Genomic DNA, 23,690 nt, shown 5'->3' with positions numbered 1-23,690 from the left:
GGAGGGGCAGGGTGGGGAGGGGGGGGGCCTGCTCCAGCCCCCCCATCTGTCATTAAAGGGTTAAGTAATGGAGCGAGGGAGGAGCCAGAGGGAGGAGAAAGGGGGGTGCGGGCTAGGGAAGCGCTTCCCTGCTGTCCTCACTCTCCCAGGGCTAGTGGCTGGGGCGGACCGAGCCCAGGACCCGACTGCCCTGCCCGGGGTGGGGGTGGGCGCCGCCGCCGCCCGTCCCATCTCATCCTGTCCGGTCCTGTGCCCTATACGTCGAGGCTGATGGCTCCCCCTGAGCCGCGGAGCCCGGGGGGCGCAGGCTAGAGCCCAGCCTACAGCCCCTACCCCCCCACAATCGAGGGGTTCGGAGTCCAGTCCCGCCCCTAGCCCCGAGCCGTAGTCTCCGAAGGGGGCCAGGGAGCGCGTGGGAGCCCCCCCCCACACTGCTCCCCACCCTGCCCCGCCCCGTCCCCTCCCCCAGCTCCGAGACAAGATGCTCGCCTGGCTCCGGCGCCTGCTGCAAGGTAAGACTGCCCCGCTCCGCCCGGGCTGAGGTGGGGGCTCCCCAGGGGCCAGGCTGTGGGGGAGGGAAGGAGAAGAGGGGCAGGAGGGTGGGGGGGTCAGAAGAGGAAGGGGGTGGAGAAAGGAAGAGTGGGAAGAGACGGGGGTCGGTGCAAGGGGAAGGGGAGCTCTGCGGCCTCGTAGTCTGGCTGGGGACCCCCAAACTCGCTCAGGGGCCAGGAGGACACGGGGAGGTAACCCGGGCATCCGGCCCGCTGGCCCCCCGCGGCTGGGGACCTGAGCCCGCAGACGCGGGCGGGGAGCTGGCTCGTGACTGGGGAGCTCCCGGGTGCCCGCGGAGGGCTGGGTCCAGGCTTGGCCGGGGCACAGCGGGGCAGAGCAGGTCCTGCCGTCCCGGCTTCGCCTGCTGTGGGGTGAGGGCAGTGCGGAGAGGGGGCGCCGAAGACTCGGCCGGGCCCGGAAATCGCCGACTCAGCAACTCCGGGGCGACCGGTGTGTAGCTTTGCTTTGGTCTCCGCACCTCTGGTCACCTGGGGGGGGGGCTTCTGAGGAACTGGGGAGACCTAGCAATGGGCACCCGGGCAGCCAGACGGGCCAGAGAGCTAAGGGGGGGGGTGCCGGAGGCAGCGGCTGGGGTGGGGTGGGCAGCGGACAAGAGGGTGGCTCAGGGTCCGAGAGAGGAGACAGTGGGGCACTGGTAGGAGAGGGTGGCCGGGAAGAGGAGAACCCGGGGGGGAGGGTATTAGAGGAATTGAGGCAGGGACACCCCGTGTCTAATGTCCCCGCTCTCTGAGCTAAAGAAAGGCCTGGGTGGTAGGGGTTACACTTGGCACTGAAGCCCAGGCGCTGGGGTGAGGGCAGCCAGGAAGTCAAAAGAGAGCAGCTGAGATCAAGAAGTAATAACCGCTTGTCTCCCTTTGGAGCTAATTCGATGAATTTTTGGAAGGTTCCCCCGCCCCTGGCTCAGGTGAGGCCAACCTTTTGTGCGCACCTGTCCTCGTCATCTTCATTGTCACAGGATTTGGAGTCTCGGGGCTGAGGTTCCAGGAACTAGCTAGGCCTAGGCTCTTGGGGGTGGGCAGGCTGGGCCTGGACAGCAAGGGAGGGTGGTGGAACCCCACAGTGGGGTAGAAGCCCTGGTAAATGAAGTATTGCCATTTTTGTCCCCAGTCCCTCATCACATTAGGTGCCATCGGGGCCCTCGGGTGCCTGTTTATTTGGGGGGATTCTATTCTGGCAGAGTGAGAAACTGTTTGAGGTGGCTCGGAACCTCACCACCCTCACCAGCGTCACTGCCTTCCTGGGTCGATGCGTCAGCGCCACCACCTCCACCTCCGTCCCTACTCCTCTCCCACCTCCTTTGCCCCCTCAGCATCTGCCTGGCAGAAGCCCGGGCCCTTAGCCCCCTGCCTCTCCCCGGGAAGTGCCATGAAATCATTGGCACGTTGAGCTTCTGAAGTTGGTCCATGCAGACCCCGGCTCTTGACTCTTTAGACTCAGCGACTGGCTGGGACCCCTCTTCAGTGCTGTTGTTTCTAGGCCCTGTGCTCAGTCACTAGCCAGCTGGCGCTTCATTTTCCCAGCATCACCGACTTTCCTTTCTTCAAATTTGAGTTTAGCTCCTTCTCCTGACCAAGTCCCTTTCCTTCCTTCCCAGGATCCCAGTCTCAGGGATTCTGGACTTTTTAAAGCTAAAGGTGGAATCCGAACCCTAGGATTTTCTCCGAGCCTCTTCCCTGCCTCCAAATCCTTGCTGTCGGGGATAACAAGGACCTGAGTCTTCACCCTGGTGGCCACACTCTTCATACCCCAACTTTCTGGGACCTTCCATCCCCCTTCATGTTTTTCTGAGAATTTGTGACCTAAGCTTCCCTTGCTAGAGGAATCATGGGGTCCCAGATTTAAAGCCGGAAGGGTCCTTAGATGTCATTGAGTTAAACTCTCCCACTCTGCAAATGAAGACACTGAGACCCGTAGTAAAGTGACTTCCTCAGGGTCACCTAGCTGATAAGCATCTGGGGTAGGATTTGAACCCAAGCTCTCTAGACTCCATTTCATTGTTCCATCCACTGTGGCACTGTCTTTCATCAAGGGCACACCTGCCATTCTCATAGTCCCACAGAGGATAGTCTGTAGACTTCCAAATTGGCCATGCCTCACTGGCCCTGATGGCTCCCGTCTGACTGCCGGAGCCCAGGGAGATACAAAATAAAAGAAAACTCCAAATCTTGGCCATTTCCCTCTGACACTCCTCTGTCAGCCTGGCTCAGTATTGCAGCCTTGTGCTGTCCCCCTGGGCCTGGGGGGGGCCCAGGTTCTCCGCCACCTGGTCTCCATGGGCACCGTTCATCCCAGTTCAGGGCTGGTCTGTCTCCAATGAAGCGACCAGAAATAGACTGTAGTACTGTACTGGTTCGGCACTGAGCAACCATTCCATTGCCTTCATCTTACAGAGGAGGAAGCCGAGGCCTGTGCAGTGAGTTCTAATTGGTCCAATGGTTCCACAACTATGAAGTTCAGATATGAGTGAAGGCATCTTGCCTGGGCTCTATGTTCTCACTAGTTGGAGCAGGCTTCCTCCTGGGTCTCATCTTGATTCTCTTCTCCATCTGATAACCACCCCTTAATCTCTAACCTCTCCCCACTCCCAGAATGGAGGCATGGAAAAAGAAGGGAAATGGTGTTTGGGGGATCCTGGGAGGACTTTCCTTTGCTGTGAAAAGCTTGATGAGCTAACCTACCGCACCACCATCCTACCTGCAGTCCCACATTCAGGATTCTCCAAGAGGCTATGGAATGACACAATTGTCTCAAGAGTCTTTATAAAAAGCACCCGAGAGGGGAAGAAATGGGGGTGGAAGGGTTGTAAGGAGCAAGAGAGGAGAAGAGAAAATAAGAGAAGATGTAAGCATAGAAGGAATGGTAGGAGAAAGGAAGGAAAGGAGGTGGGGCGAGGGGAAGCCAAGAAAAGGAGAGAGGAAGACCAGTGTGGGGAGAAAGGGGTGCTTCCTAGACATCAGCTGCCACTAACCAGGAGCTGGGCTGAGCTGGGCCTGGGGGCAGAGGCGCTCTAAGCCCCCACCTTTCCCTCCGCCCGGCCTCCAGTGAGAGCCCGCAGCCTGAATTATGGATGAAGCTCCTTGGGTTACAGCCACTGTACACGGGCAAGGACTAGAAATGGCATGAGCCACAGCTCTGCAGCAGCCGCCAAGGCACCCCTCCCCCAACCTCTGCTCCACCCCCCACCCCCCGTTCCCTCTCACAGCCTAGCCCCGGTTCTGTGAACCCAGACCCTTTCCAGGTTTGATGAGAAGGCAGAGAGTGGGACTGCTCATTGGGGAAATTGGGGCCAAGAAGCCCCACGGTGTAGACAAAGGACTTTGAATCTGGAGAATCCCAGTTAAGCTACTATGTGACCTTGGGCAAGTCACTGTCTCAGTTTCCTCAGTTGTCAAATGAATATGTTGGTCCTGATGACCCTCCCGTGACTCCCAGTCCAACAGCTTTCTATGGGACTGGGGTGCTGGGAAATTCCTCTTTTGCCTTCCTTTTCCCTTGAGGGAGGAGAGAAGATGAGTTCGGGAGGAGGGGGAGACAGCTGTCCTTGGGGTGGACGAGGTAGAATTGTGAGATGAGGGAGCAAGAGGAAAGGCCTGACCACCATTGCTCTCCTCCAAGCAAGCCTGCCCTTAGACAGTGGATGCAGCCAGGACTGAAAGGAACATGCCCTTTATCCCTCCTTCCTGTGACGATTGACAGGCTTTGAGGCTAAAGGAGAGAGAGAGAGAGAGAGAGAGAGACCGAGAGAGGCCTTCTAATCTGGGAGAGCCTTGGCAAGCCTCGAGATCTGGGTAGGATTAAGGGATCAGGAGAGGAATTTGGCTTCCTGGAGTGCCAACCCCAAGGGGAAGCAGCCTTAAGGAGGGGGTAGGAAAGTCACAGGGCTTGTTTCCACTGAGACAATGTCCCGCCGATCAGAGAATGCAGGGGCCCGACCGAAGCCCCATGTCGGCCTAGGGGCTTTAGCCGCCCCACTGTGGGAGTGATGGAGAGGGGGTGAGAGACTCGCCCCCCACTCACCCCATGCAGCTCCCGAGAACCGGGGAGGAGAAAGTGATCGTGAAACGCTGCTCGGGGGAGGGGTGAGAAGGGCCGAGCAGCGCGGAGGTGGTGTGAACGAGTGGAACAGCCGCCGCCTGTGTCACTGAGGATTACATCACACCCCTGCCTACACACACGGGGCCCGGCACCCGCTCCCACGAGGGGGGACGGCGGGGGACATCCAGAACATGCACACTCGTGTACGGGCCTGGACCTCTGGGGGGGCTCCGACACAGGCGCTGGGAGCCCATCCAAGGGAGCTGTCCGACAGCCACGGACCCCGGTCCTCCCAGGCGCGCAAGCCCGGAGCAGCGGGGGCTCACACCTGCCTCGGCTCCTGGTGCTCCACCGTCTCATTGATAAGATGCTGCGGCGTTGCCTCGGGGGTGGGTGATGCCGTGGAGATAAATATGGCCGAACTGGCAATATCAGGTACAGAACACCGGCGGGCCAGGAGAGAGAGAGACCTGCGAGCCTACCAAGTGACAACCCAATGACCTAAATCCTCTTTGCATTCATGTAGTGGTGGGAGCAGTGGCGAAGGGAACACCTACAAATTCACCCCAAAACACAATGAGCCAGGCACCCTCCTAAGGACACTCAACCACAGAGAGACAGAATGATGGGATGAGGAAGATTTGCATCCTCGCTTTGAAACTTGCCCTCTGGCTGTCCCTGGGCAAGTCGCTTCATTTTGTGGAGCGTGACTCAGTGTCTTCATTGAAAAAACTGGAGACAAGACGAGAATAGCAGTAGGGCTTTAAGAGTTGTAAAAAAGTTTTGCACACATCATCTCGTTTAATCCTTACAACGGCCTTGTGGGTAGGAAATATGGAAATAGGGACTCTTAATACCTGCAGCTCTACCTTAGAGGGTTGTGGAAAAGACCAAAAGAGATAGTGTACGAATAGCACTTTGAAAGTCTTGGAGTGATGATGATTATTACTACTACAAATAGCTACACTAGCTATCTATTGCAATGCCATACGCTCCTTCCATTTGATTCCCACAACCAGCCTAAAATCTAGGCATTATTATGCCCCTATTTTACGGATGGGGACACTGAGGGAATTTAATTGACTTAGCCAGAGTCCCATAGCTAATAAGCAGGTCATACCTGAAAGATCTGAACTTAGATTTTCCTGACTTCAAGTCCTGAACTTTATTCACTTGACACAGTCTAGATAACTCTACTGTGATTCTCTTTTTACCTTCATCACCTCTGTTTTAAAGATTAGGGAAGACAAATGGAATGATTTGCCCAGGATCACAAAGCTAGACTGGGGACGGAAGAGCAACTGCAAGTCTAGTGTATTGTCTTTCCACAGGAATAGGGAGTAGAGTGCTCTCTGTAGACAAGAGATGGGTGTTATTTCTAGATGCATGGGAGAGGGTTTACACTAACTCCTGGTGAGTGAAAGGATGACTTTTGTGGAACAAAATGAGGGTAGCTAGGGAGCCAGAAGGATCATGGACCTAAATTTGGAAGGAACCTGAGAAAACTGAAGCCTGGAAAGGTGTTGTAACCCTCTGAAGTTAGTAAAAGGGTGGGATTTCAATCCAGGTCTTCTGTGAGTAGTTCTGCCAGTCCATGCCTTTCTCTCCCTCCAGGTCCTGCCTCAGCCTGCCTGCTGCTCCTGCTGCTGGCTCTGCCTCTAGTGGCCCCTACCTGTCCCATGCTGTGCACCTGCTACCTCTCCCCACCAACTGTGAGTTGCCAGGCCAACAACTTCTCCGCCGTACCCTTGGTCCTGCCTCCCCACACCCAGCGCCTCTTCCTTCAGAACAACCTCATTCGCTCTCTGCGGCCTGGCACCTTTGGCAGCAGCCTACTCACCCTGTGGCTCTTCTCCAACAACCTCTCCACCATCTACCCTGGCACCTTCCGACACCTGCAGGCCCTAGAGGAATTGGACCTCGGGGACAACCGGCACTTGCGTTCCCTAGACCCTGACACCTTCCAGGGCCTCGAACGGCTACAATCCCTCCACCTGTACCGCTGCCAGCTCAGCAGTCTGCCCAGCAACATCTTCCGGGGCCTGGTCAGCCTACAGTACCTCTACCTTCAGGAAAACCAGCTGCTCCACCTTCAGGTAAGCCCCTTTGCCATGCCCATCCTGCCCCTCACCCCAACTTCCCTTCTTTTTGTCTTAGCTATTGATCCTCTTGTCTCTGTGCCTCCCTGCCCTTTCTCCCTTTCTGTGACTGCTCTATTTCTATTTCCCTGAGTAGGTGTCTCCATCCTTTTCCTTTCCTTTCTTTTCTGTCTCTCTCTGTCTCTGTCTCTGTCTCTGCCATTAGCTCACCCTCCCTTCCCCTGCCTCTCTCTCTCTCTAGTATCTCCACCCACTACTCACTTCCTTCCCTTTGCTTCATTCCTTTCCTTTATCTTTTCCTCCCTTTTCTTTCTTTTTGCATCTTTCTTCTCTCTATTCCTTTCTCTCACTGTTTCAAATCATTTTCTTTCATTTGTTTTCATTTTCTCCTTCTCCTTCCTGACCCCTTCTACCTTTTCCTTCCTTCTGTTCACTTTTATCCCTCTCTCCTTCTCCCCTTCCCTCTCTTCTCCCCTCCCTCAAATTCCTATTCTACCCTCTTTGCTCTTCCCTTCTTCCTCCTCCCCTTCCTTCTTTCCTTTTCTCTCTCCCCCTTCCCTTTCCCCATTCCTTTTGCTATCTTTTCTTTTTCCCTTCCTCCTCTTCCTTTTCCTCTCCCCTCCCCTTTCCTTCCCTCTCTCACCTTTCTTTCCTTCTTTCCCCTTCCCTTTCTTCTCTTCCCCTTTTCTTCCTTCTCTCCTTTTTGCCTTTTCTGTATTTTTTTCTGTATCTCTCAGTGCTTCACTGTCTCTCCCTTCTAATCAACCTTCTCTTCATTCTCCCTTTCTCCTCTGGTTGCATTACAAAAATCCTTTGATACTTTCTTCCTTCCCATATAGTCTTCAGAGGCCAGCACATGGAATATGGGGGTAGGTTGGGGAGGTGGGCAGAGCAAATGGAAGAGATGATCTCATCAAAGGCCTCTTCCCACCTCAGATTTACTGGATAACTTGGGGGGGGGGGGATGAGAGAAACAAAAAAAAACCCTTTGTCTTTCCTTTGCTTCCGTTTCTGCTCCTGTGAAATGGGCAAAGAATCATCCCAAGCCTTACTCTATCCGTCTTGGTGGAAGGATTAAGCATTAAAAGTAGAATGGTGTTAAGCTTCTAGGAGAACAGTGCTTTTGGAAATTGAAGGAATAGCAACTATAGCTATTATTAGTTTTATTAATATTATTATAAAAATGATTAACATTTCTTTTCAACCTGATTTTTTTCCTATTTTGTCCACCCCCTTCCCTCCCCAAAGTCACAACACACCCTCTAAAACCACACCCAGAGAAATAAAATTTGGAAAGGTTGCTGCTTTTGAGGGTGTGTTGGCAGCAGGGGAGTGGGGGAGGGAGGTACTGATTCATTCCTGTACTTGTATGAATCCAAAGGGCCCAGCCTGTCCTCTCACTTTGGGGCAGAGGCTGAAGGGGGTGGTGCCGTCCTTGACCACACTGGCCATCTAGATATAATGGAAGCTGCCGCAGAGCATCACTTAGTAGAATGCGGGGCCTCATCTTGGACTCTCTCCAAGGGAAGTTGGTACTGATATATGGAAGGGGCCTCCTCTGTCAAGTACGTTTGCTTGTAAACTGTGGATGCCAGAGACGGGAGTAAATCAAGATTTCTAGATTTCAAGTCTAGATGTGAACTCCGCCATTTTTACCCTCTGGAAACCCGGGGCAAGTCCACCTCCACTTCGGTTTCCTCATCTCGAAAATGAGGGACTTGGATTAGAAGTTCTCTAGGATCTTTTCCAGTTCTAAATATCTGGACCTATGATCCTATGTCCTAATATCCACCCCCACCCCCCAAAGGGGTGACCCAAAGAGTCTTTCTTGGGTTTTTTTTTAATTTAATTTACTTACTTTGAATTTTACAATTTTCCCCTTAATCTCACTCCCCCCCCCCCCCCCCCACAGAAGGCAGTCTGTTAGTCCCAAAGATTCTTTCTGGATCCCTCCTCCCTCCCAGACCATGAAAACCTAGATCCGAATCCTCTCCTCGGGCCCAAAGTGCACACTTCCCGCTTCCTCGTGTCAGCCACTGGGATTCTTTCTTGATCTACATTGGGATCCCAACAGTATTGGAAGTTTCCTGGATCCTTTACCCTTCAATGTCTCAAGCCACTACAATCTCAGGTTGCCACCTGAATTGTTGAAAAACAAAGTGACTTGCCCAGGGTCATTACAGCAAATATGGATAAGATGGGGGACCTGGACCCATGGGTTTCTGACTCTGAAGCCAACTCTCTATTCATTATGCCACAGAAAGAATCTACTGTGATTCTTCCCATATGTAATTACTTCAATAGTTATGCTAGCTCATATAATTTTTTTCATATTTAATTGAATTATTAATTAGAATAATTGCTGGTAAAACAATTACTGAAGCAGAGTAGCTAGTGAGAGAGGGCTTTGACTCCAAGTCAGGAAGGTAGCATGAGAAAGATGGAAATATCTCTGACTCTAAAGTCAGAGAACCTAGGTGTAAATCTCAACTTTGATGCTTGCATGATTTTGGACAAGTCACCTAACATTCCTCCCCCTATAAAATGAAGGTTTGTGAGGCTCTATTCTATGATTCTAAGGGTTCAAGTCTAGCCTCTCACATAGCTCTTCAAAAGTGACTTAGCTTCTCAACACTCCAGGTTACTTTCATTTTTTTTTGCAAGGCAACGGGGATAAGTGATTTGCTCAAGGTCACACAGCTGAGTAATTATTAAGTGTCTGAGGCTGGATTTGAACTCAGGTCCTCCTGACTCCAGAGTTGGTGCTCTATCCACTGCCCCCCCCCCAGGTTACTTTCTAAGCTATGAGTTGCTGCTCTGAATTGGTGGAGGGAGTTCCCCTCACCAGGATTTCCATAGGACCAAATGGTATGGCCAAATGATCCCAATGCTCTTAATCAATCACAAAAAGGAGTTATTTTATCAAAATGGGCAACAGTTTGATAACAAAGTTCATCATCAAGCACAGAAATAATCAAGTCCCTTCCCTGAAGGTCTCCTCTGATGCTCAATTGGAGCACCAACTCACCCACTGCGGGGTGAGGCCAGGGTGGGGCAAGTCCTGACCCTTCCTCCCAACTTGAAAAGACTTCCAGTATGGACTTGGTGACCAGTAGTGTGTCAGTCCTCCAGTAGCCACCCCAACCAAGTTTATGGAGGTGCATCACCAGCTTGGCTGCTCTCGGTTGGGAAAGGGACAAAAGCACAGTCTCTTGGAATACTTTTCTTAACCAGATCAGTTGCTTTCACTGGTTGGAGGAACTTCCAGGTAAAGTGAGGTCTAGATTGGCACCTGCTGTGGAAATTACCATTTTAGAGAGTTAGTCTGAGAAGCAAAATGGCTTGCTCAAAGCATTGAAAAATCTACATATCCGGGAGGTATCAGAAACAGGATTTCAAGCCAGTTTTTCTGATTCCCAGGCCAATATTCTCAAGCCATTCTACTACTACTACTACTAATAATACTAGAAAAACTTCAGAAGATGATGTCCTAATAGCTTTATTAGTTTAAAAATGTCATTTTACATACTTAATAAATAGTTTGCAGAACATTAAATGCAAAAGAATTCCAACAGGATGGTGACTCGTCCTTGGACCATTTCTGGCTTGGGTCCACCAAAAAAGACAAGAATGAGCTTGGGATAATATAGTGTTTTGGGGGAAGCACCATGGAGTACCCCATGGTTTTAGAGCTTGCCTTGGAGCTGGGACAACCCGAATTCCATTGAGGAAGTTAGAGCTTTGAGTTCAGAAGTTGCAGGGGGTAAACCATAGGATCAGGGGTCAGGAAGACTTGAGTTCAAACTCTGCCTCAGACACTTAGTAGCTGCGTGACCCTGGGCAAGTCACTTCACCTCTCTGCCTCAGTTTGTTTCCCCATCTACAAAATGGAGATGAAAACCACAGCAACTATCTTCCAGGGTTGCTTTGAGAATCCCATGAAGTGCTTGGTGAACCTACTTGTGTCTCCCCCTCTAACACATGTGTCTGTGTGACCTTGGATAAGTCACTTAACTTTTCAGAGTCCTAGGCAAATCTCTAAGTCTATAGCTTCAGGGAAGGGCCCAGCTTGAATTGGTAGGAGCTTTCTCTTTGGAAGGTCCTTTTACCAATAAAATCACAGATCTGGTCTCTATCCCTATTCTTGTATAACCTTTAAACCATACATATCCCCGGAACATGAGGCAAGGGAAGTCCGTGAGGTTTCATCCTCCAACACAGGGGTTGTGAGGCCGAACAAGGGAACTCCCTGGTGATCTTTGGCCTCAGGAACTCCTGCTTGGCCATTTGGTCCTATGTAGAATGAAGAAAAAGGCAGCTTCTTCCTGGGAACTGGTTGTCTGAATTAGGCCAACACAAGTCACAGGCAGGTGAGGAAGCCTAAGAGCTGGGGTGACACCCACTGGGGGCAGGTGTGGCTTAGGACGGACACCTTCTTTCCTACAGCAGTGGGCTGGAAGGAGCTATTTGAGGAAGGCAAAGATGGGGAGGGGTAGGGATGGTGTTTCAGGTGTGGAAGAAGCTGAAATGGGGAAGGAAAGGAGACTGGAGTTGGGGAGCAGCAAAGGGAAAACAGTTGGGCTTTAGGGTGGGGGAAGGCCCATTAGCCAGAGAGAGAGAAATGCAGAATGAAGATTTTAAATGGATGTGGGGAACAATGAGCCCATGGGGGGAGGGGATGGAGGGAGATCAGGAAAATGTGGTTGTAGAAATGGAAGCTGATTGAAAGCTTTCAAGCCTGGAGGTGGAGGGGGGAAGGAGGGAGGAAGGGGGAAGAGAGGGCTGTGAAAGTCAAGAGCTGATTAATGCGCAGAGAGAGGTTTTAGCAGTGGGGAGAGGAAGGAGCGGATTTCAGAGGCATGGGAGAAGAAGATACAGGATTTGGGCAACAGCTTGGAAGGGGGGCGGGGAGGTGTTCCAACTTCAGACCTCAAGATTCTGTGTTGGATGGAGACTAGTCCCTTGCAGATATGCCAGAAGACAGGGAAGAATCAGACATTCAGAAATTATTCCAACTGGTCCCCATTTGTTCGGACCCCAAGGTGAAACTGCCTCCCCTCCCCCCAAAAAAGACCCTAGATGGAGGCCCTTGGTCCTGGTTGACTTGGCAGGATTTCGAAGGGCTCAAGCTATAGCTCCTTTGCACTTCTACCCCATTCATACTTGACTCCCATTCTTACGGTTTCCAAAGTAATTCGTCCAGTGCAACTACCCGCTAGTGAAGCAGCTAGGGTCAGTATTATTAACCCATTTCACAGATGGGGAACCTGAGTCCCAGAGAGCCAAAGTGTCTTATATGAAGTTACACATAACTAAATTTCAGAGTTAGCGTTCTAAATCTGCTCTTTTGGCCCTCATCCGGTGCCTTTTCCTAAATCATCACTCGGTCTCTCAATGTTTTCTGAAATAATACAAGCTGCTTAGCGTTGAATGGAAGATGGAGCATGGAGCAAGAGATCCTGGAACCATTCATGGAACGCTTAATGGACAGGGAGATGAATCAGAAAGGAGTCTGAGTAGAGAATAGGTCAGCTGTATAGAAATCAGGTGAGCCTAGAATCAGAAAGACTCATCTTTTTTTTTTTTTGGTTTTTTTGCAAGGCAGTGGGGTTAAGTGGCTTGCCCAAGGCCACAGGGTTAGGTAATTATTAAGTGTCTGAGGACAGATTTGAACCCAGGTACTCCTGACTCCAGGGCCGGTGCTCTATCCACTGTGCCACCTAGCCGCCCCCTAGACTCATCTTTCTGACTTCAAATCTGGTCTCAGACACTTCCTAGCTGTGTGACCCTGGGTAAATCACTTAACCCTGCTTGCCTCAGTTTCCTTGTCTGTAAAATGAGCTAGAGAAAGAAATGGCAAACCATGCTAGTATCCTTGCCAAGAACATGGTGTCATGAAGAGTTGGAAATGACTGGACAACAAAAACCTCCCCAGGGAGGTCCGAAATGTAAGGGGAGAAGAGGACAGAGCCATGGAAAACTCCAAGGAGGAAGAGAGAAAAGCTCTGTAGTGTCAGAGGGAAGGGAGAAGGGGAGAGGGAGGGGGTTGGATGTGGCTAAGAGGAGGAGATCTTGGCAAGCTTGGTTCCTGTAGAGAGGAGAGGGTGGCAGCCAGATGGGAGGGGGGCGAGGAGAACGCAGGAGGACAGGAAGTGGAGGCTGGGAATTGAGGTTCTCCCCACCCAAACTTCTCCGACCAGACTTCAGGGAACTGGGATTTCTTGGGGGGGGGGGGGACTGTCTTCTCTGAAAGAAGAGTTAGGGCTGGCCACTGGGAATCCCTGCCCTTCGCCAGGGACCACCCCTCTTATCTTGCCTGGGGGAGGCTCATTGACTCTTTGTCTTTGTTTCTGTAAGTTCATTGACTCTTCCGGGAGAACCTCCAATCTAGCTCTTGAAGGCCCAGAGCTTTCTACTGCCCCTCCGGATGTGCCTCTAATAACAGCTGTGCCCCCAAGGGATCCTCCAGGCTCACCCAGAGCATAAATTAGGATCATAGATTTCTGGAAAAATCCCTCTCATTTTATAAACAAGGAAGCTAAGGAACTGTCAAGTGACCTGCACCAGGAGGATTTGAACACAGGTCATCTGACTCCAAAGCCAGTGTTCTTATCACTATCCTGTTACTTCCTGCCTTTCTCTGATCCAGATACACACAAACACTTCTCTGGGATGCTGGAAAAAACCCCAAGTCCCTTTTCTCTTCCCAAGACTGGTCCCCAGTGAAAGGTGTGTTAAGTGGCAGATAGAGGATGGAGTCAAATATGGAACTGGGAGTCAGGAGAGAGTTGGATTCGAATCCCAGCTTTGGCATGAACCAACTAATATCACCCTAGGGTGATTTATCCTAAATGACCCTCAAAAATCATCCTTGCTCTGTCTACCTCTGTCTGTGAGGAATTGCCTTCTCAGCCTTAAAGCCTAATACAAATGTGAATTCTAGATATCCATCCATACATAATGCCTTACATATGATATATATGTCTGCATACATCTACATATATTAGCTGGCATTTATAGAGCTCTTCAAAGTTTGCAAAGCTCTTTACATTGATGATCTCATTTAGTCCTAATCATAACCCTCTGAAGCAGACGCTATTATTATCTTCATTGCACACGTAAAGAAACTGAGGCTGAGAGAGGTGAAATGTCTTGCCCAGGGTCCTGCATCTAGTCATGCACTGGATCTGGAGTCAGGAAGACGGGAGCTCAAATTGACCTCAGATTTGTACTAGCTCTGTGACCTTGGGCAAGTCACTTCGTCTCTGCCTCAGTCTCTTCAGCTGTAAAATGGGAATAATAGCACCTGCCTCACAAGGTTAGTGTAAGCTCAAGGAGAAGTGCCTGGCACCCATTGGGCACTATGGCTACACTAGCTACCATCATCATCATCCCAGAACTCAGATCTGTCCTGCCTCCTGGTCCAGCACACTCCCCCGCCCCAGGCAGATATGTGTGAGCACACAGGCAGAATGAGAGAGCTTCCACCGGATGCAGTTAGACAAAGCCTGAGGTCTGAATAATGGGAATAAGCTTCAGCATCCTTGGACCTTGTGAGTGCATCTCAAGACAGTGAGGTAGAGGAGACGGGGGATAAGGTGCTGAACCTGGGGAGTCAGGAGCAGCTGCCTTCCTGTCCCACTGCAGACCCTTACTGAGTGTCCCTGGAGAACTTCATCTCCCTTTGCCTCGGTGAAAAAGGAGTTGCTGGGGCGTCTAGGTGGCACAGTGGATAGAGCACCAGCCCTGGAGTCAGGAGGACCTGAGTTCAAATCCAGCCTCAGACACTTAATAATGACCTAGCTGTGTGGCCTTGGGCAAGTCACTTGACCCCATTGCCTTGCAAAAAAAAAGAAAAAGAAAAGAAAAAGGAGTTGCTTTCAAAAGTCTCTGAGAACCTTCCAGTACCTCAAAGCTACACCCTTCTGATTAAATGGGCAAATGGACAGTTCTTGGATGGAGATAAATCAGCCCCTCCCGACTCCCTCCAGGCTCCTCATCTCCAGGGAAGAGATCCTCTTGAGATACCGTAGCTTCTTGGGGCTCCTTCCCACCCCTGTTCTCTGGAAAAAGAGTTATCGCATGACCAGAAGGTGAGAAGCCAAGAGGATCAGAGGATTTAGGGCAGAGGGCCCTTAGAGATTATATTGCCTGACCTCCTTTCCCTTATAAATAAGAAAACTAAGGTCCAGAGAAATGAAGTAACCTGCCCCAGGCTGATGCAGGGAGCAAGGGATAAAGCTACCATTCAAACTCCCGCATCTCTAAGGCCAAACCCACTGAAATGCATCATCTAACCATTTTTCCGATGGGGAAACTGAAGCTAACTAAGTTGGGTGAGGTCACAAAGGAGGAGTTGAGGCTTGCGACCTTTAGCAAGGTGGCTGGGATGATGCAGCAAGGGGCTTGATTACCTTATCCACACCTGTCATTTTTCACTGGAGTACAGAGGTCCAAAGAGTTAAAGTGACTTTTGCCCTTTACATACAGTGCAGGCACATCCTTGACTGAATCTGACTACAAAGCCATCATTCTTTGCACTGTACCAGTCTTACTTTGGGATATTTATTTGTTTGTTTGTTTTTGCAAAGGAGTAGGGTTAAGTGAAGTCACAAGGTCACAAAGCTAGGTCATTATGAAGTGTCTGAGGCTGGATTTGAACTCAGGTCCTCCTGATTCCAGGGCCGGTGCTCTATCCACTGCACCCCCCAGCTGAACTGGTTTTGAGCCTCCAGGAGCTATTTCCCAGTTTTAGGATTCTGCTACCCCCCCCCCCCCACCTTTTGGCCTGTCTGAAAAGGACTTCCCCATTATATCTCCTGCACCCACTCTTTTTCTCTCCCATCTCCTGCCACCCCAGGATGATCTGTTTGCTGACTTGGCCAACCTGAGTCACCTCTTCCTTCATGGAAATCGCCTCCGACTCCTCACAGAACACGTCTTTAGGGGTCTGGCCGGCCTAGATCGGCTGCTGCTGCATGGAAACCGACTGCAGGGTGTCCACCGAGCAGCCTTCAGGGGCCTGGCCCGCCTTACCATCCTCTACCTATTCAACAACAGCTTGGCATCCCTGCCAGGAGAGGCACTGGCCGACCTCCCTGCCCTGGAGTTTCTGAGGCTGAATGACAATCCTTGGGCATGTGACTGCCGTGCCCGACCTCTCTGGGCTTGGTTTCAGAGGGCCCGGGTCTCCAGCTCAGATGTCACCTGTGCCACCCCTCCTGAGCGCCAGGGCCGTGACCTGCGGGCCCTCCGGGAATCTGACTTTGAGGCCTGTCCCCCTGCTACTCCAACTCGACCAGGTGGCCGTGCCCGTGGCAACAGTTCCTCCAACCACCTTTATGGGGTGGGAGAAGTTGGGGGAGCACCCCCTGTGGATCCCTCTACCTTGTACCGGGACTTGCCGGCTGAAGACCCCAGGGGACCCCAAGGTGGCGACACGCCCACTGAAGAAGACTATTGGGGCGGTTATGGGGGTGAGGACCGGAGGAGGGGAGAGGTGTGCCCTGGCCCAGCCTGCTCCACCTCACTGGACTCTGGCGGCCCTTCCCAACACCGTGGTCTGCCCACCCCGTTGTTCTGCCTCTTGTTGCTGGTCCCCTATGGCCCCTGATGGGCAGGTGGGCACTTGAGAGGGTAATGAGTGGGAGGAGGGCAGCCAAGGATGGAGGTCAAGAGGGAATATTGGTCTGGATGACCTCCTGCCTCCATCCCTTCTGAGATTACTACCTTCCCTTCTGCTGCTACCTTCGCACTGACTCATTTCCTGTCCCCACCCCCTTTCAGGACACTCTTCCAAGGGACAGGTTCATTCTTCCATTTCCTACTCTCCTCCCCAGAATGCTTAACACGGGCATTCCTCCTCAGTCTTCACCCCCTAGCCCCAGCCATTAGCTCCTCCCTTCTTCCCAAGGATGGGATTAGGCTTTTCACAAATCCACCTTCAGCCCCTTCGGGGCCTGAATAATTCTTAAGGGAGGGAATACTTAGTTTTCAGAGCTGTCTCCATCAACTGGATGTATCCAGTAGATGAGAGCTCCCAATATAACCACAAGTCGGACAAAGACCTGCTCTGCATCCCCATCCAGGAACACTATGGGTAGTCCCCCAAAGAAGGCCATTCTAATCCTGTTAAGGGATAACTCCTAAGGCCCCAGCTTTTCCTGACCCTCCCCAAACCTCTGAGAAGGAAGGAAAATGTTCCTCATCCATCTCTCCTGGACATTTTTGGGGGTGAGGGGCCCCCTGGAGACCTTTCTTCTCCGCCATGCCCCCATGCGGCAAAGTACAAAAAATTGTTTGAAAAAAATTTATTAAAAAAATTATATTATTTTAGATATGTCTATGGGACTCTTTCACTTTCAGTCCCCCAGGAGTAGTCTGTCATAGTTCCCTGAATTCTAACTGAGCTACAAAGATCTTTCTAGATTATCTCCTCTCACCCTTTCATTTTATGGATGCGGAAACTGGCCAATAGAGGCAAAGTGATTTAGACAAGTTCTCACAACTGGTAAAGGACCCAAAACCCAAGGTCTTCTAAGAATCTGCAGCTATTGTAAAGACCACCTGAGATGTAGGGACACATATGTGGCATCTAGGCCAGGACTGAACCTAGGCTCTAACTTTAGAATCCTTCCAAGTTAGAAAAGCAACTTCCACTACGTCAGGAAGACTTAGAGAACAGGAAGAAAATCTTTAATATTGAGTGGCTAGGTGGCGTAGTGGATAAAGCACCGGCCCTGGAGTCAGGAGGACCTGGGTTCAAATCTGATCTCAGACACTTAATAATTACCTAGCCGTGTGGCCTTGGGTAAGCCACTTAACCCAGTTTGCCTTGCAAAAACCTAAAAAAAAGAAAACTCTTTAGTATCCAGACATTAAACTTGGTTGGTGACTGAGGAGCTGGTGCCCACAAAATGGTTGGAGCTGAGACCATGAGAGATAAATTTATTTTCCAACTCGGAGGGGGAGGAGGGGAGTCAGAGTACCTCTTCCAGCCTATGAGAAACTTTCTCCTTAAAATACTACTCCTTTTTTGGTTGATTGAAGTAGGCAAAGTCTTACATCAGACCATGACACCTACTACCAGTCAATAGTTAAGAAACTGTTTTCAACATCTACCTTGTGCCAGGTACCTTATTAGACAGGCACTGACAAGACAAAAACAAAAGTGAAGTCATGTTGTCTGTCTTCAGGGAACTTGTATTCTATCAAGGAGGTAAGGCTGAGGAAGATAGCTTGGCTGAGAATAATCTCTATCACTATATATATATATATATATATATATATATCTATGGAGGGGGGAATAGAGGAATGCCACCCTTGTGCTTCTCATCATTTCGTTCAAAAATGAACTATGCATGTATTAAGCTCTTACTGTATACCAGACAATATGTGGCAATGAGATTATGAAGCTAAAATTTAACATTTCCTTCCCCTCAAGGAAATGACATTTGATTATGGGGGAAATCCAGATACATAGGTAAGTAAGAACTACATAAATGGAAAATAAATGCACAAATATTTTAGAGTTGGGGACCACAGCTGAAAGGATCTGGCAAGTCTTCTTCAGTTGATGCATGAAGAGATCAAGAGGTTCCCAGAAACTAAAGTGAGGAAGGAGAACAGCCCAGGCATAGGGGATGACTTACATGGAAGCCCATGTACAGGGAACAGCAAATCGGTCACTTTGGCTCAAACACAGGGTGTCTCTAAGGGTAAAGGGAGTATATCAACCTGGAAAGATAGGATGGACTCAGGTGATTGACAACTTCCAATGACAACCAAGAGGCCTCCATATTTCATCCTAAACACAAGAAGCCACTGAAACTTCTGGAACCCAATGATGGGTGAGCCCTATACTTTAGGGTTGTTCATTTGGGGGAAGGATTGCATAAGAGAGAGCCTGGTGATGGGGAAAAGTTTGGAGATTATTGCAAAGATTAGGCCATGATTAGGCTTTCCTGTAGAGTGGGTATTACTACAAGACAGATCACATTAGACAACCTATTAGCTGAACAGGTTTGACCAAGACTTCTTAACCTTCCCTGTGGCCATCAACCTGGTAAAGCTTATGGACCTCTTCAAAGAATCATTTTTTAAAAACATTAAGTAAAATATATAGGATTGCAAAAGGATCCAATTATATTGAAATAATGATTAAAATAGTTTTAAAACACAAATTACTGGACTCCAGTTAAAATCCCTTGGAAGAAGAGAACAATAAGAGTGGCAAAAGGACCCTAGAGCTTCCTTCTTTCGAGATTAAGGGTTATAAAGTGGTTCACATTTGGACAAGGACCCAGGCTTCCTCTTGTTCTGGAATTTATGATTACCTTTTGGGTTCATGAACAAGAAATGTGAGATTTGGGGGTGTCAGGGTGTGTACTATTAGGGCCATCATTGGAAAGATTAGGACAAGAAATCTCACCCTATGACAAAGAAGGGGAACTGGGGTTGAGAGCTGTCTTGGTCAGGAAGGCAAATACCTTAAGCCTGAAGGCAGGGTTAAGATTAAGGTTAGGGACAGTCTATCTTTAAGGGCTGATTTTGGTTTGAGGGACAGTATCTCACAGATGGCATGGAAGTGGTCATTGTTCTGTCTGGCCCTATCTGAAAAGGTTAATAATATGACTCTAGGTAAGGATTGTGTTGCTTAATTCTGAGAAGCTTCTCTCCAGGCCCTCCACAGGAGATAAGAAGTCTTGGACCCCAACCCTCTTTAAGACTGGATCTTAAGGTCTGAAGAAGCTGTGACTTATGTGACATTGGATAAGAGAATAGTTGTCCTTGCTGCTGTTGTTTTCATTCCCTATATCTTGCAAATAAATTGGATTAAAGTGAGGGAGGGCTATGCAAAGTCACCAGCCTCACTTTCCCCTCCAGAATCATCTGGAGTCAGATATGGATCTGGATGGCCAGAGATGGCCTCAGATGCAGTGAAAGTTCAAAACTTTCACTTGGGAATTGGAGGAGGGGGTGTTTGAAAGAATGGAAGTTAGATATTCTGAATGATGGAGCTAAAAGGAGGATTAGGGGCTTTATAGCCCTGGGTTAATGTGGATTGTGCTGCAAGGCAGTGGGATTAGAATTTAGCTAAATGGAGGTTAAATATCTAAATTGATGGGGTTGGGGGCCAAGGTTGAGATAAGAATGGTGGGTAGAGATAATGTAGGGAACTAGGGATGAGAGAAGCTTACACTTGGGAAAGCCCAGGGTTGAGGACTAGGTCAGGTTTGCTCACTAGCTCAGATTTTCATGATTTAGAGACTCTCCCTTGGACTACTCACTGGAACACACAGTGCTATGTGGAACAGAGACCCCAGAATGTTAGGGCTGGAAAGGATCTTGGAACGTAGACTATGAGAGATGGGAGAGTCTTCTAAGGTAGAACCCAGAATGTTAGAGCTGAAAGGAACTTTAGAACTTGGCCCATTAGAGATGGAAAGGGACTTTTTAAAAAAAGAGAGCCCCGACTGTCAGGTCTAGATGGACACCTTGAAGATGGAACATTGATTATTGGGGATAGAAAGGACTTGGAAATAAAGAACCGGGCCAGCTAGGTGGATGGAGGAGCAGCTCTTGAGTCAGGAAGATCTGAGTTCAAATCCTGCCTCAAATCCTTAATAATTGCCTAGCTGTGTGACCTTGGGCTTGTCACTTAATCCCATTGCCTTAAATAAATAAAAATTAAAAAAAGAAATAAAGAACCTTCAATATTAGCCCTGGATGGAAACTTAGAAAGATGTTAGAAGTGATTATTTTGTCTGATCCCTATATAAATGATAGAGAAATTGGGGTACAAGAAGGGGGATAGTATATCCAATGTCACACAGTGAGTTGGAGGTGGAAAAACCGGGTCATCTGACTGCCCCTCCAGGCTTTCACTAAAAAGGTTGCCTTTGGGTCCTAGCTAAGGTTGTGTGCTTTGCTTTAGGGCAGGCAGGTGGTGAATGGGAATGAAGCCTGCACCTGGGACCATGGACAGTGCAGATATTTGGAGAGGGAGGGCTCAAGATAGACATTGGTAGGTATGAAGTTGCACCATGGACCAGGAGAGAGCAATATTTGGGAGAGGAAGAGTTGGAGATAGGTAGGTATGAGGTTGGTGGACCGCACCATGGACTAGGGGAGAGCAGGTATTTGGGAGGGGGAGAGCTCAAGATGGAGATGGGTGGGTATGAGGTTGGGGGGGTGCACTATGCACCAGGGGAGGGAGGGCAGGTATTTGGGGAGGGAGGACTCAAGATGGAGATGGGTAGGTATGGGGTTGGTGGGCTGTACCATGGACCAGGGGAGGGCAGGTGCTGGTAAATCACAGCCAGCCTTTCCAGGCCATGTAATTATCCTTGTGAAAAATTCATGGGCCTTCAGTCCAGATGCTATTTCAGAACAGCCGTGAGAGCAAGATGAGTGAGCAAGACAGTTTTCAGGAAGGAGGCTGTAGGCATTGGCTCCCCAGCCCACCCCCACACAATCAGCACAGACGGACACATAGACACCCCTCATGGGCTGTGACACGTACCCCCAAATAGAAGCTGACCCACAGCATGTGGGCAAGCCCATAGATCTCCACCAAGGTGTAAAAGAGACAAGCATCCCCCAAATCCCACACATGCCCACCCCCACGAGCTGCTCTCATAGACAAGCAGAGACCACACCCAAAGCTAGTGCACCCACATCTATGCTCAAAGCTACAATGGGAACACAGGGACTCTCCGCTTCCTAGTCCCACCCATATCCTCACCCCCACCCCTGTGGAAGACTCACAGTCACAGCTTTCATTAAGGAAGCATGCATTTAACATAGAGCTCATCTCCATCAGTCTCTTCCCCTCCCCTCCCTCCATTTACAACTGAGGAAAGTGAGGTGCAGAGAGGGGAAGTCTCCAAGATTAATAGAGATGAATCTGGACACTAGGCCTTGCAATGCCAAGACCAGTTCTTTCAGCAGAGTAAAATCCCCGCCACACACACACACACACATTTGCTCCAAGGCTTTCACCACCGTGATCCAGGACCTTTGCTGGTCTCTTTGCTTCCTCTGCAGACTCCCATCTCCAGTTCATCACTATTCATTAATTCTCTCATCTATCCATTGATCAACATTTGGTATTGTGGGTGTTCAGAGCATTGTCCTAAGCCATGGGGGAGCAGTCAATGTTTCAAGGCGTTCCCAGTCAAGTTAGGGGGTGAGACACAGAAACAAATAACTCTAATAACCAGATTAATCTTTTTTTTCCCATTAAAACAAAAATGTAATTCCTCTTGTATCAAAATAATTTCAGGTTACACCCTTATAGTTCCCCCTACCTCAGAGCAGGGTTGTTTTTTTTTTTTGTAAAAAAAGGGTGGAAAAAATCAGTTAAGGGAAACAGTCACATTGATACCATTAGACAATACACTCATCACTCCATACTCATGCTCCCCCACGTTTCTAATGAAAGGGGGATGGGATAAGCATTTATTAAGCTCTTATTGCATACCAGACACTATGCTGGACAGTTTACAAATATCTCATTTGATCTTCACAACAATCCTGGGAAGCCGGAGCTGTTATTATCTCCATTTTACAATTCAGGAACTGAGGCAGACAAAGGGTAAGTGACTGGCCTACAGTTAGTTACACAGCTACTGGACTGTAATTCCGGCCTTGCTGACTCCAGGTCCAGGACTCTAGCCAGAGCACCACCTAGTTGCCAAAGGCGGAATAGGCTAGTAGCATATTTCTCCAACTCTTTCTAGGAGCATCAGTCGCCGAATTTTAAGTCATTTTCATTGTCACTTAAGAAATGACAATGATTCCCTTTTATTTACATCTAGAATCCAAACTTACCCTAGCATTCAAGGTCATAATACCATCTGCCTTTCTGCCCTTATTTCCCATGGCAAAACTACACATGCTTGGGTTTAGCCCAAATGTCCCATAAATACCACCAATTTTCACCCTTCTCTAAAAAGTCCAACTAAGTCCCCAACTAGCCTCTCACCCTGGGACTTCAAATCCACAGAATCTGTGGCCCCACATACACACACACACACACACATGCCTGAGTAGGGTTCCCTAACTTCTCCACTGCAGTCCCAAGAATTCAGATTCCTGTCCTTTACACCGACACAATTAGGTGAGCATCTGTCAGAGACATCCAGGACATAAGAAGTCAGAGAGACATAAATCAGCTTAGCGGGTTGAGCTTTTCAATCAAGCCTTATAGAGGCTATTAGGCCCCCACACAGAGAGGAGTTCCTCCTTTAGCCTGTTTCCTGGGATTCTTGCTCCCAGAAAAGAGTTAAATGGCTGTTCCACCCCTCCCCAACTCTGCAAGTCTTCAGGCAGATAGAGTCTCAAAACAACTGAAACATATTACTACCCACTTTACAGATATGGGAACAACGAGGGTTTTTGTGAAAAAGTGAAGAAATGACATACATCATAAAGACTCAACACACACACACATACACCACACACACATACACACACACCACACACCATACACACACCACACACATACTACACACACGCCACACACCACACACATCACCCACACACCCACACACCACACACACACACACACACACACACACACACATACATTCTTTCCTTACTCAAAGTCCAAAGGCAGGAAGGGCTGGGGGTAATCAGTTTATCAATGGAGGAAAGTTCATGCTTCTACTTTGAAAGGTGATACTTTAGGAACAGCACAGGTGGTGGCCCTGGGGCTAGGCTGGGGTTATCTTTCCACATAAATGTTTCATGCTTCCACCAGACCTGTCAGATGTTCCAGAAACCTGAGCTCTGTTCTGGGTCTTTGTATAGATATGACCTTTGATACCTGGGGGAGGGAGGGGAAGAGAGAAGAAAGGGCATAGGGAAGAGCCCCAAAGGACAAGAAGATATTTGACCAGGGCCATGTTGGGTAATTTGTACTTTGGGAAAGGGAGATATATATATATATATATATATATATATATATATATATATATA

At 49.4% G+C, this 23,690-nt stretch overlaps 1 protein-coding gene across 1 annotated transcript; it reads left to right on the top strand.

The window, feature by feature from the left end:
• The first annotated feature begins 6,230 nt into the window (after nt 1-6,230).
• On the top strand, nt 6,231-17,307 carry RTN4RL2 (reticulon 4 receptor like 2). Its single transcript, XM_074227735.1, has 2 exons — nt 6,231-6,704; nt 15,568-17,307. Exons 1-2 carry the CDS (start codon nt 6,288-6,290, stop codon nt 16,318-16,320), a joined length of 1,170 nt encoding a protein of 389 aa, XP_074083836.1. The 5' UTR covers nt 6,231-6,287; the 3' UTR covers nt 16,321-17,307.
• The last annotated feature ends 6,383 nt before the right edge of the window (nt 17,308-23,690 follow it).

Source organism: Macrotis lagotis, chromosome 3 (assembly GCF_037893015.1).
Source record: "Macrotis lagotis isolate mMagLag1 chromosome 3, bilby.v1.9.chrom.fasta, whole genome shotgun sequence".
NCBI lineage: Eukaryota > Metazoa > Chordata > Mammalia > Peramelemorphia > Peramelidae > Macrotis > Macrotis lagotis.
The sequence above is the reverse complement of the archived record's forward strand: the minus strand, read 5'-3'. Positions and strand labels throughout refer to the sequence as shown.